The 12055-nt window shown below is 46.6% G+C and overlaps 1 protein-coding gene across 1 annotated transcript; it reads left to right on the top strand.

Annotated features, from left to right (window-relative positions):
• Positions 1–952: 952 nt before the first annotated feature.
• Positions 953–11658, top strand: SPG21 (SPG21 abhydrolase domain containing, maspardin). The gene is made up of 9 exons (XM_041418921.1): positions 953–1046; positions 3901–3994; positions 7349–7510; positions 8273–8353; positions 8948–9093; positions 9549–9657; positions 10099–10206; positions 10571–10711; positions 11001–11658. Exons 2-9 carry the CDS (start codon positions 3932–3934, stop codon positions 11121–11123), a joined length of 933 nt encoding a protein of 310 aa, XP_041274855.1. The 5' UTR covers positions 953–1046; positions 3901–3931; the 3' UTR covers positions 11124–11658.
• The last annotated feature ends 397 nt before the right edge of the window (positions 11659–12055 follow it).

Here is a 12055-nt window from a genome sequence, read left to right as displayed (position 1 = left end):
CTGCAGATCCCAGCGGGCATCGCGCCGCAGCGCGCCCCGTGTGAGCGCACTCGCCACGCGGAGAGTCATGGGAAGTGTAGTCCCAGCAGTGAATGGGTGCGCGGGAGCCGCGTGGCATCGCGGGAAATGTAGTCTGCTCCCCGACTTGCTCGGTCCTGTGCGCACCGTCCAGGTGTGTTTAGTCCCTGTGATTCCGCATCTAAATACGATGTGAGAGGAATATTTTCCTTAGATCACAGAAATGAGGTTTTCAAAAGCGTTTCGTGACAAGATCAGGCTGAGACGGGAGCAGAAAAATTTCAAGAATAGTGAAGTAATTTTGAGAGCGAATAGAAAATTATGCCGCGTGTTGCGGGGTGGTCTTGTTAGGGAAGAGCACTGTATAAATATATATTGTCTAATGAAGTGAATCCTTTAGGCATGCCTTACAGAGAGCACACCTATAACTGCAGGTAACTATAGGTCTGTTTCTTTCAGCTCCCCTTCAACTCTTACTTATTACATACCAATTAAACGGGGCTAATTGACTCCACCTGTTCATTAGAGGAATGACTCAGTATCACCTGCCGCCCTCCTCAATTAACCTGAGCTGCCCCGCAGCGAACAGATGGCCCGGGAAGCTGCGGCCCATCCCTGGAAGTGTTCAAGGCCAGGTTAGACGGGGTGTGGAACAACGTGATCTAGTAGTCCCTGACTATGGCGGGGTAGAAGAAAACGAGTTTTAAAAAGTCCTTTCCAACGCAAATTTTTACATGAATTAACACAGCGGGCACGTGACTTCCGCCTCAGTAGCGATGGCGCCCGCCTCGCTCACTTCCGCCTCGGTAGCGATGGCGGCGGAACTGTTTCCGCCCCGCCCCCGGGTCACGTGGGCTGAGCGCGGCTCAGCACCCGGAAGTGGCGGCCGGCGGGTGCCCCCGGCTGGGCGCGCGGGGTGGGAGCGGCAGAGCGGCAGAGCGGCGGCGGCGGCGGCGGCGGCCCCGGTCCCGGTGCTCCCGGTCCTGCTGCTCCCGGGCCTGGTCCTCGTTCCCGGGCCCTGCCAGCCGGTGAGCGCCCAGCAGCGATGGGGCTGGCGGGGGTCTCGCTGTGGAGACGGGCCTGCCCCTGATCTCTCCGAGCGGGGGGCTCTGAGGGAGCGGGGCGGGCTCTGCTCCCCGGGACAGCGCCAGCCCTGCGGGGCGGGGGTGTCCTGTGGGCTCTGGAGCGGGGTCGGTGCGAGCCCTGAGCGAGGGGAGGGACGGGGTCGGGACGCGGCCCTGGGGGAGCCCAGAGCCCCCCTGGGGGCTCCGGTTATGGGGGTCTCTCAGGGGAAGGGGCTGCCTGTGCTGCAGAGGGAAGCCTGAGCTGAGGCTGCGGGGTTTTGTCCCCCTTTCCCTGCAAAGCTGTGGAGCCAAGTGTGGTTGAGGAGGGGGAAGGGGCAGGGTTGGGGGAGAGGGGAAGGTGCTGCTGCCACATCCCAGTTACCCATAAATCTTCTTTCTCATTGTCTTTTCAAATCAATAATGAATGGAATGTGTCATTAGTGTAGTGGAATAACTCACAGGGAGACTATTACCAAGTGCTCTGAGCACATCCGTAGGTGATTCTTCCAGAGGAATTGTTTTTAAAAGGTTAAAAGTTGTTTGGTTTTACTGAAAGTGAGACTTGGGTGTTTAGAGGCTGCTCATGACCAGCATCAGGCTCTTTGTGCTCTGACCTACCTTCAGTAGCTGAATCCCTGTTTTGAGTTCATGGCTCAGCTTCTCTGTGGCTGGAAAGCACATGTAGTTGTTGTTAGTGTGAGTGTTTGTGTGTGCAAATTTAATGGTGCATTTCTGTGCAAAGGAGGAAAAACCCCCATTTCAGTAAGAGGGCAGTCTCTAGTGCAAGTTTCCTCTTGCCTGCAAAGAAAGGCAGTGCTTAGGAGTGGCAGCCACAGATGGTCCTTCAGAAGAAAGCTAATGCCCAGGCATTAGGGCATTAGTTGGCCAATGGTTCCCTTCCATGAGTGGTAACAGTTGAACTGGGAAGTCCAAAATTCGGGTTTCAGGTGGACTCTAAACTCACTGTGGTACCAGGCAAGGTGCAGGGCCAGCACAAAGTCCACCTGCATGGTGCCTTTTCCCTATCAGCTGCAGTGGCACAGCTCCCAGCCCCCAGCACTTAGCCAAAGGGTGCTGAAGGACTGAGGTGGCACAAGCAGTGGGGTGAGCACAGCAGGAAGAGGCTGCCAGCCCTCTCTGGCAGCCAGGGTGAACAGCAGCAGCAGTCTCCAGTGCCTCTGTGTCCCTGGGGGGCCCTGACTGTGACTTCTGCTTCTTGCTTCTGCTTCCTGCCAAAGTATCAGTCCAAGATAATGTGTGTTTTAAGGCATTTCCTGTTGTTTGCCTGCCACAGTTTTGTCACACTGTCGTTTTCTGAAGAGCTTTTAGGAGCCACTGCTGTGTGGTTGTGGAAGGAATGTGTGAGCTGTGGTTTCCTCACTCCAGTGCAGCCCCCCAGCCCAGGAAAGCATCCTTGCACCTGCTCTGCCTTGCAGGTTCTTGGAATAGACCCTTTTTACCTAGCTGTAATTTTACCAGACTTTGATAGAGAGCAGAGCAGTTGGTGCAAGCACCAGAGTGAAACCACACCACATTGAATCAGCAGCCACAGCTGAACATCCCACCTCAGACCTTTGAACATGGGAGGTGTAGCACGTGCTCTGTGGAAGGTGTGTGTTTGCAATTTAGAGAGTACTTTCCCTTTTAAAATTAACATGTTCTGCACTTGGAAGATGGCAAATGAAGACTGAAAGATGAGGAAAGTGTAGCTCACTGTTAATCTAGCTGTAACCCCATAAACTGGTTAAGCTGTCCACCAGCAGCTCTCCTGCAGGGACAAAAGAATTGGAGTGACTCACAGAACACAACGAGGTCTTATTTTATGAAGAATTAAGAAACAAAACCTATTGATTTAGACTTGGCAACTGTTAAGTAACAAGAGCAAAAGTTTCTTTGTTTTTCTGTGCTTGGTGCTGTGTGAATGCATGAAAATAATCTCCCAGGGCAGCTGGCTTTCAGGGTGAAGCTATTGAGTCTGCAAACTTCAGAAGTGTTTGATGCTATTTGTTGTATAAATGGAAGCTAATGGTCTCTTGCTGCCTAAAAAAAACCCCCAAACAGTTAAATCTTGGGGCTACCTCAGTGTTTATTACTAATTAACAGAGTATTATAAGATACTCATTATGTATGCTTGGACATTCTGGCTGGGGAGTGAATTAGTGACATTCCTGTGTGGATCCAACTCAGAATCAATTTGTGCTGTATTAATTGGTGTGCTTCAAGGATTTCTTCATTGGTAACTCCTGACAAGAGCCTGCTTCTGTGTGGATAGAATTAAAATTTCAAGGATTTTCTGTAAATTAAGCCACGGATCAGGTGATGTTCCTGATGTGCTCTGGGACTCGTTTGGGTCAGTTATACTCAGATGGAAAAACGTGACCTGAATACTGAGTAGGTTCATGAAATAATGTCTGTGGTGTGAATTCCTGAGTGAATTGTATGAATATTTATTAGCTATAAACTTGGAGTGCCTTATCAATTTAAAAGAAACCAAGAAGCTGCTTTAGGTTTTGAAGCCACTTGCAGCCTGCAACACAATTGACTTTCTCTGCAGCTGTCACACGGGAATGCTGCTACAGAAGCATCATCATTTCATAATTAGGTTGGTGCAGTAAGGCAGTCAGGTGACTGCCTCTTGGGAGAATAATTGCATGCTTTGATGAAAACTGAGCAAAAGTGAACTTGGTGTGAGTCAGAGGTAGGGCCATCAACTGATAAGAGCAAATCAGCCTGCACTGCTTTATTTACATAGCACAGCTTTGGAGAGCTGCCCACGGTGAAACTGTGCTATTGACTTCTCATTCTCTCTCTTTTTCAGGCTGATCCAAACTGAGTTTTTTCTAAACATCATGGGAGAGATTAAAGTCTCTCCTGACTATAACTGGTTCAGAAGCACAGTTCCTCTTAAAAAGGTATGTACATCTTGTGGGTGAAATATCTCCTCTGCTGTTTAAGGAGGAGAGACTCAGTGTGGTTAATGCAGAGCAGTTGTAGCTGTGCTACTGAGCTGCTTTATCTCCTGAACTGTTGTCCCACATGTCGTGTGAGTGCATGAAAGCACACCCTTCATCTTCCCATGCTTCTTGGAGGTCACTTCTGCCTGTGCTGGGGAGCAGAGACTCAGCTGTGAGCCATGGCAGCAGTGCCTGCCATCCTGGTGCCAGCCCTGCCCGAGGAGGGGCTCCAGGGGAGTGCTGTGTGCTGGGCATCACGTGTGTGGCCTCTCAGAGCTGCCTGGGGACACTGGACTGGGCTGCCAGAGCCACCTCCACTGTTCCTGCCCATTGTTCCCAGGCCAAAGCAATGTCCAAAGGCACCTTCCTGCAGTCAGGCAGGCTCCTGGGAGTGGGAATGTCCTTAACCACGGGGGAAAAACCCAGACAGTTTCTTCTGCTTAATCACACTGTCCAACCACTTTCTCCTCTTGCTTGGATTTCCCCACTGCCTTTCACTGAGCCCCAGGAGAATGTTTGAGGTGTGCAGGGCTCCAGCTTCTGCTCTCTGTGTGCTGAGTGGCAGTGCAGTGTGCACCTCCTGACCCAGTAAAGCACTGTGTACCTTCTGCAGGTCAGGCTTGCTGGGGCTGTGGCTACAGAGTGCCCTGCAGCAGCCCAGACTGCCAGACAGAGGGACAGCCCTGCCTTTGCACCCTGCTGCTGTAGCACAGTCACTGCTCTGGCTCTGCAGGCTGAGCAGCAGTGTCCTGTCTAGCCTCAGGTGTGTTATAGTTTGATTTTGGGCTAAGCTGACCTTTGTGTGGCTCCCTTACCTGCCTGACTGTGTGGGCTGCAGAAGCACCTTTAGGGAAGGGATTAGCAGTCTCATTAAGTTTTGCCAGTTGTGTCCTGCAGATAAGAAAGGTGCATTGCTGCTGACCACACGTGCTCTGTTGCTGCCTTCAGGCAGTGCCTCACTGGGTCACCAAAGCCAGGGCCAGTGCAAAGATGTGTGGGTGCTCTGAGGCTCTGCTTGGTGGGATGCAGGGTGGTGAATGGAAGGAGCTGGAGGTTTTAATTCCAGAGAAATGTGGTTCTGCTGCAGCTCAGTGCCAGCAGACACAGCCTTCAGCTGCTGCCAGTGCTCAGGGTTTCATAACTGGGATGTGTGTAAGCTGAAGCTGATGGTGACCTGGTGACCTTCAGCCTCGGGAATGCCTTACCCTCCTGAGTGCTTCTGTCTCCTCTGAAGGCAAAGGATGCCACAGGGCTGAATGTGGGGTATGAAGAAATAAACAGACTGCTCCTGGTTATTGGAGAAAGACTTTTAAAAAGCTCAAATTGAAAATGTAATTAATCTCTGAAGAAGTCTTTGGGAATACATTTGCCTGCATTATCCCCCCAGAAGTGCAAAACATGGGCAGTACAGAGGAGGGAATGGCCAGCCTTGGTAACTGCTGTCAGGTCAGCCTAAGGAAGCAGAGCCAGAGCAGTTTGTTTGAGAATGTGCTGAGATGTTTCTCCTGACAGGCACAGGAAATGCACAGCTCCTTCCTGCCCTGGTCAGATATAGGAAGTACAGCATAGAAAATAACATTTTTTAACCAAATCTCCTGCTTTGCCTGTGTGCCTGTATTTTCATACAACACTTGCTCTTGTCTGAGTCCTTCCTAAAAGTTTTCATCAAGGGACACCCTGGCCCTGCTAAAAAATTCTGCTTTGTTTTGAGGCAGTTCAGGTTTTACCTTCTGTGTGAACTGTAGCTGATCTTGATAGATAACCAGAACAAGAAAAAGGTTGGTGACCTCCCAAGTCAGGAGTTAACCCCACTGCTGCCTGCACAGCTCAGGAGCTGGAGTTAAACTGTCCAGCATGTGGCTAGAAATCAACCAGAACAAGTGCTTAAACCATTGTATCACTGTCTGGGCTCCAGGAAGGAAACATTATCTCTCAGCCTCAGCTCTCCTGACATGAAGTAACTTTGGTGTTGTTTTTTCAAAGACTATGGTGTGCCTTTGCAAATACTCCTAAAGGTAAACTTGGTAGTAGCCACCCTGAATGGATCCAGCATTGCTGATGGAATTACAGCTGAGAACAGCAAGGCCTGGAGCCCAGGGGTTGTGTGCAAGGAGTTGTTGTGGGGATTGGAAGGGCTTTTGTAAAAGGTTTAAATGGTTTCAGTGGTCTGGAGGCTCTGGTATGCAAACTGTCTTTTTTTATAAAGACTTTAGAAAACAGTGTTACCATGTGATTTCTCACATGCTCCCAGAGCCTGAAATACTGGCTTTATTAGGAGCAGATTTGTTAGCCAAGCAAATCTGATTTGTGATACACTCTTCTCCTCTGATTGCTGAGAAGCTTAACTGCTGGGTTGGAAAAGCAAATTGTGCTTGCATATTACTGTTCAAAAAGCTATAAAATCTTGATATAGAGGAGATGCATCCTGGCTGCTTGACTCAGGCTTTCCCCAGAGGTTTGTGCTTGTTGATCTGGTACAAGATGCAGCTTCTGCTGGGTTGTGGAGTTGAAAAAACATCTGGAGTATAGAAGCAGTTTCTGGTAGAACAGGCCTTGTCAAAACAAGTCAGGCTTTGGTGCTGCTAGAAAAGAAGACACAATTCTTAACACTTCTGAAGGCACTAATTTTGCTAGGACTTGTGGTACTGTATGAGGAGCTGCTCATTAAGGACAGCACCTTGTGTGTGCGTAATCTCCCTCAGCCAGCTCTGTGTCCTGGGCAATCCAGAAGCTCCTGAGATGCTGCCAGGTGATGGAAGAATTTTTCCCTCCAGGTCAGCCCTGCAGTGCTGCTCTGGGAGTTGTGTGTGTTTCTGTTTCTGGCAGGCAGCTGTAAGTGTTTCAGATCAATAATTTGTGGTGCTAGCTGCTTAATTCCGCAGGCCTGCGTGGTTCCAGACCTGTAACACCTTCTGTCCACGATGCAAGTATCAATGGTTGTTTAAAAAGCTGTCCCTGGGGCAGTGCTGGCTCTTCCAGCCTCCAGCTGCTGCTCTTGGTACCCTGAACTGATCTCCTGGGTCTCTCCTGAGCGTGGTGGCTCCTTTCCTGGTGTGCAGTTCATTATCCAGCTTATGTCACGATGCACAAAATATTCTGTCTCATGGTGTGGCCACAATTCTGTTCCAGCTGTATCCACATTGTCATTCCAGTTAGAAAACAGCCTGAAAGCTATTGTGAAGAAGAGTAAAAGAAGGTCTTAAGTATTATAACATTCGCTAGAAGTTGGAAGTTTCTAGAAGCCATCCTGGAAGCTGGCTGAAGAACCTCACTTGTCTTGTGTTTCTTCTCCCCCTGTGCCTCTCTTTCCAGATAATAGTAGATGATGATGACAGCAAAGTCTGGTCACTGTATGATGCAGGGCCAAGGAGCATTCGCTGCCCACTCATATTTCTCCCTCCTGTGAGTGGGACTGCAGATGTGTTTTTCCAGCAAATTCTGGCACTGACTGGATGGGGCTACAGAGTTATTGCTGTGAGTATTCTCAGTCCTGTGGTGGACTTGTGCTTGTTGCTCTGGGTAGAGGTTGGATAATGAACTTCTTAGTTTTGACATAAGGAATCCACCAAAAATCTTTGTAGTTAGCATATGGATCCAGGCTGGCATCTGCTCTATGTCCACAGCAGATTTACCAAAACCTTGTTGACTTCTCAGCCTACTTTTCTCCTTGTGTGTCCTGGACAGAAGTATTTTTTGCCTCCAGCTGCATCTTTGTTAGCCCTGAGGCAAACACACGAGTTAATTCAGGGTTTCCATGTTTTCCTTTGGGATGGTGGATAACATGGTTCTTAGACTATATAATAGCTGCAGGTTCACTCCTTAAATCCTACCAGCCTGCTCTTCTGGGGCTTCTCAGCTCCTGAGCTGAACTGCTGATTTGTACAATATATTAAACAGCCTGGCTTTAGCAGCACCACTGCCTTTTGCAGCAATTAATGATTTCTGTATCTATTACACGCTACAAAATCACTGAAGAACCATTCCAGCCTCCCCTGCCACTGATCCCAGAGTGAAGCAATGCTGCATTTTCCCCAGAAAACTCTGCTCTGTGGCACTTTGTGTGTTTTTGTGTAACTGAGGGGGAGGTGTTGGCACCCTCAGGCTCTGGGGACCTTGAAGAGGAACTTCATGACATGGGAGAGGCACAGCACTGTCTCAAAACCTTTAATGTGGAACTGGTACAACTTTGGAGCAGATTGATCTCAGCCAGTTTTTTCTAACTTTGTGCTATTTTAGTTGCAGTATCCAGTGTACTGGGATCACCTTGAGTTCTGTGATGGATTCAGAAAACTCTTAGACCACCTTCAGCTGGATAAAGTGAGTGCTCCAAGACAAGGCAGTGGACAAATTGTTGCAATAAAAATCTGAGGTTTGAAACAGCCTCATTTAAGAGCCAGTGCAAAAAACAGGATACAAAAATACAGCCTATAAATAAAGAGGCTGTGTTGCAGTTTCACATTTGAAACTTATTTTTGAAGGTGAATGCCCTGGGAAATTGTCGTACTTGACCTGAATTCAACTGCTATTCCAGGCCTATTAAATTGTATGGGTTAACTTCATTTTTTGTGAGATCCTGTGCAAGTTCCTAACTCCCACAGTACAGAACAGCACAGTCAAGTCTGTTGGGCTGGAATAGCTATAGAGAACAAAGTGAAATATTTGGGTTTTTTCTTAAGCTTGATGAACACAAAGAAATTAGCACTGTGAGTCTTTGGGAAACATTTCCTTTTGTTAGTATTTATCACATTTATATTGCACATAAAACCAGAAGATGAATGGAACAGTGATTCTTTCAAAAAATGGGTTATAAGGACAAGGCCAACTTGAATGACCTATTTTTGTAATGAAACACTGTGCTCAGAGGTCACATTTCATCATCTGTTTGTTTTTTTTTTTTTCCCCTTGCATTAGGTTCACCTTTTTGGAGCTTCTCTGGGAGGCTTTCTGGCTCAAAAGTTTGCTGAATACACACACAAATCTCCCAGAGTTCAATCTCTGATCTTGTGTAATGCCTTCAGTGACACTTCTATTTTCAATCAGACATGGACAGCAAACAGGTAAAGAAGACAGAGAGCAAGCAGACTCATGGCATTAATTTTTTTGCAATTAAATGTCACATTGATTAGTTGGATATGTGTCTAACCTGATTCCAGCCTGGGCAGGGGAGGTGTGGGATGGAATACTTGTGACTTTTAAAAGCACACCACAAGGAGAATGGAAATGTTAACAATCCAAAGTGTGGAATTAGATAAATTGTTCTGTGATCCTCTGTGTATGTGTGGTCAGATTTAAGAACTCTGCCTGTTGTCTAGCAAAACCATTTAGAGCAAGAAGAGTGTTGTTCACCATGTTTAAAGTATACTTTTGCCATGTAACTAGAAATTTCTTCAAGGATTTAATTTGAAGTTAAAACACAAAGCCTCTGCAAGGAAAGAAAACATTTTACAATACAGCATCTTGATGTTGAGTCCTTGGTGCTTGAAGATATTTTTACACCTTATTTCTGTTTTAGCTTTTGGCTGATGCCTGCTTTTATGCTGAAAAAAATTGTCCTTGGGAATTTTGCATCTGGTCCTCTAGATCCTGAGATGGCAGATGGGATTGATTTCATGGTGGACAGGGTAGGTGTGCTCTGATGGCTGTGGTGTCACTCTGGAGTTACTGACTGGGAGGTTGGAGATATTTCTGCTGCTTTCTTCATTCACTGACCCAGGAGGGAGGAGTGGGAAGTGGATCTTTAGCAGGTGTTGACTGTCACAGCCCCAGCAGTTTAACTGATTCACTGACCCTCTACCTTAGTTCTGTTTATTTGTGTCAATCAAGAGGAGTGAGGAACTGAGGTGGAAAAGGAGAAAATGCTGGGGTAGATCTGTAGGCCATGCTCTGGGGGCAGGAACAACTCATGGAATGTGGTTTAGGCATTTGTCTCCCGCAGAGTAATACTAAATTGGAATTACAACCTTCATCCCTTAAAGCTATCTTCTCTTTGGCTGTATTATTAATATTGCATTAACTTCCTGCAGTGAAATATGTTGTTAATCAGTGTTTCTCTCTACTGCAAGCTGGAGAGCCTGGGCCAGAGCGAGCTGGCCTCAAGACTCACCCTCAACTGCCAGAACTCCTATGTAGAACCTCACAAAATCCGAGACATCCCTGTAACCATTATGGATGTAAGTGAATCTCAATTTTTTAATTAAACACTATTTCCTCCCTTTGGCAGGTGGAGCCACACTATTCAGTCAGCAACTTAGCAAGCATTTGCAGCATGTAACTTCTTATTTATGGAAGCCTTCTGCTGACTGGGCAACACCGTGACTTTTCTGTGCTGCATTATGGATTAGATATTCTGTGCCATATGTTTCAATATTACAGTGTTGGCTTGCTAGCTGTCAGTGCCCAGGTTTGCTTGTTTTCTGTTTCATTAACACCATTCCACAAAGAAGCTGAGGGTCTCCTCTAGGAGCAGCATGCAGGCAATCTGATGTAACAACAAACTCTGAGGTTCAGAACTCACTGCTGGGACTTGTTGCACAGGTGTTCGACCAAAGCGCGCTTTCAACGGAAGCAAAAGAAGAAATGTATAAGCTTTACCCTAATGCCAGAAGAGCTCACCTCAAAACAGGAGGCAACTTCCCCTACCTCTGCAGGAGTGCTGAGGTCAACCTGTACATTCAAGTGAGTTCCTGAATTCAGTCTATGAACGTGTTTAACCACAACAGCAGAAGGAAACTCCTGCTGAGCTTCTTTTGTTACTTAACTTCCCCGTGTGCTCTGTGCTGCTGATACCAAAGGGCAGGGCTGGGAGCAGCTGTGTCCATGCTGGGCCAGCTTTGGGGGTTTTCTGTCCCTGAACTCTTGTACTCCAGAGCTGTGGTTTCACCCTCACAAAAGTTACTCAAAGGAATGTTTCTCTTTTACCAAAACACTGTGCTCCTACACCTGTTCCTGTGTTATTTCCCAACAGATCCATCTGCTGCAGTTCCACGGCACCCGGTACGCAGCCATTGATCCCTCCATGGTCAGTGCAGAAGAGCTGGAAGTCCAAAAGATCAGCCTTCACACCAGCAACGAGCAAGAGGAGCAGTAGGCTTGGCAGTGCCAGTGGAACAGAGGCATTGGTCTGGTGGTCTTCCTGTGTACAATCAACTGTCCCCACTCTGCCTTTTCCCTTGCGTTAGCCGATTATCACTGTGTGATTCCAGCAGGATCAACAGTCGGTGAACCACCCGTGGACAGCAACCTCCAGCAGTGTAATGGGATAGATCTGTTTAATTTTTAGTCTTTGGATTCAAGGAAGCATCTTAGAAGACTACACTTTTAAAAATAAAAGACATTTTTTCTACCAAAGTCTTCACTGTATCATGTTCTTAAGCAGAACGGTATTTCTTTTTATATTTTTCACTCAGCTGTATATATTACCACATGCAGATTGTGTACTTATAAGCTGACATATATTTTTGTTGAATATTTGATTTAAAAGATGTTTAAGTGTCAATATTGCCATCACTTATTTGCTTCGTTCGTTGTGTTGTAAGTTAGTTTGTTTCTATTTGAAATAAAGCATTTGAATTTTTAACTTTCTTGCTGCTTAAAAATGGTTTTCAATAAAAACTTCACTTTCAGCAAGTGCCTCTTGTTTTGACTCCAAGAAAACAGCAGCTGAGCTCACTGCAGTCCTGGTTTGCCTCTACAAACACCTCTGGAAATGAAGAAACCTACCCCACCTGCTTGAATTCCTCTCCAGCTTTAACTATAAGGTTGTACTGGTTTAGCTCTGAAAAAAAATGCTGTAGTGTTTTTTTAATAAAGATGACAAGATATAATTTGCAACTTTAAAGGGTAAAATCTAGATTTATTGAAATACAGACATTATTTTCCCCTTGAGATGCTGTAAAAAATAAGTATGAAGGATTACATGACAAATGAAAAGATGTTTTGAAAAGGTCAGAGTCACCTCTTTGATTTATAAACATACATGCTAAATGTACATTTATAAACAGCATATGTTAATATTCTTCT

The sequence above is a fragment of the Onychostruthus taczanowskii genome, unplaced genomic scaffold (genome assembly GCF_017590055.1).
Source record: "Onychostruthus taczanowskii isolate IOZ18803 unplaced genomic scaffold, ASM1759005v1 scaffold6, whole genome shotgun sequence".
Lineage (NCBI taxonomy): Eukaryota > Metazoa > Chordata > Aves > Passeriformes > Passeridae > Onychostruthus > Onychostruthus taczanowskii.
This window is presented reverse-complemented; position numbering and strand designations above follow the sequence as displayed.

Bases quoted from the DNA above. Each gene is read 5' to 3' on its own strand.
- SPG21 (XM_041418921.1), top strand. From the start codon at position 3,932: ATGGGAGAGATTAAAGTCTCTCCTGACTATAACTGGTTCAGAAGCACA. The intron at 3,995-7,348 runs GTATGTACATCT...CTCTCTTTCCAG, and splicing joins GCACAGTTCCTCTTAAAAAG to ATAATAGTAGATGATGATGA. The intron at 9,094-9,548 runs GTAAAGAAGACA...TTTCTGTTTTAG, and splicing joins CAGACATGGACAGCAAACAG to CTTTTGGCTGATGCCTGCTT.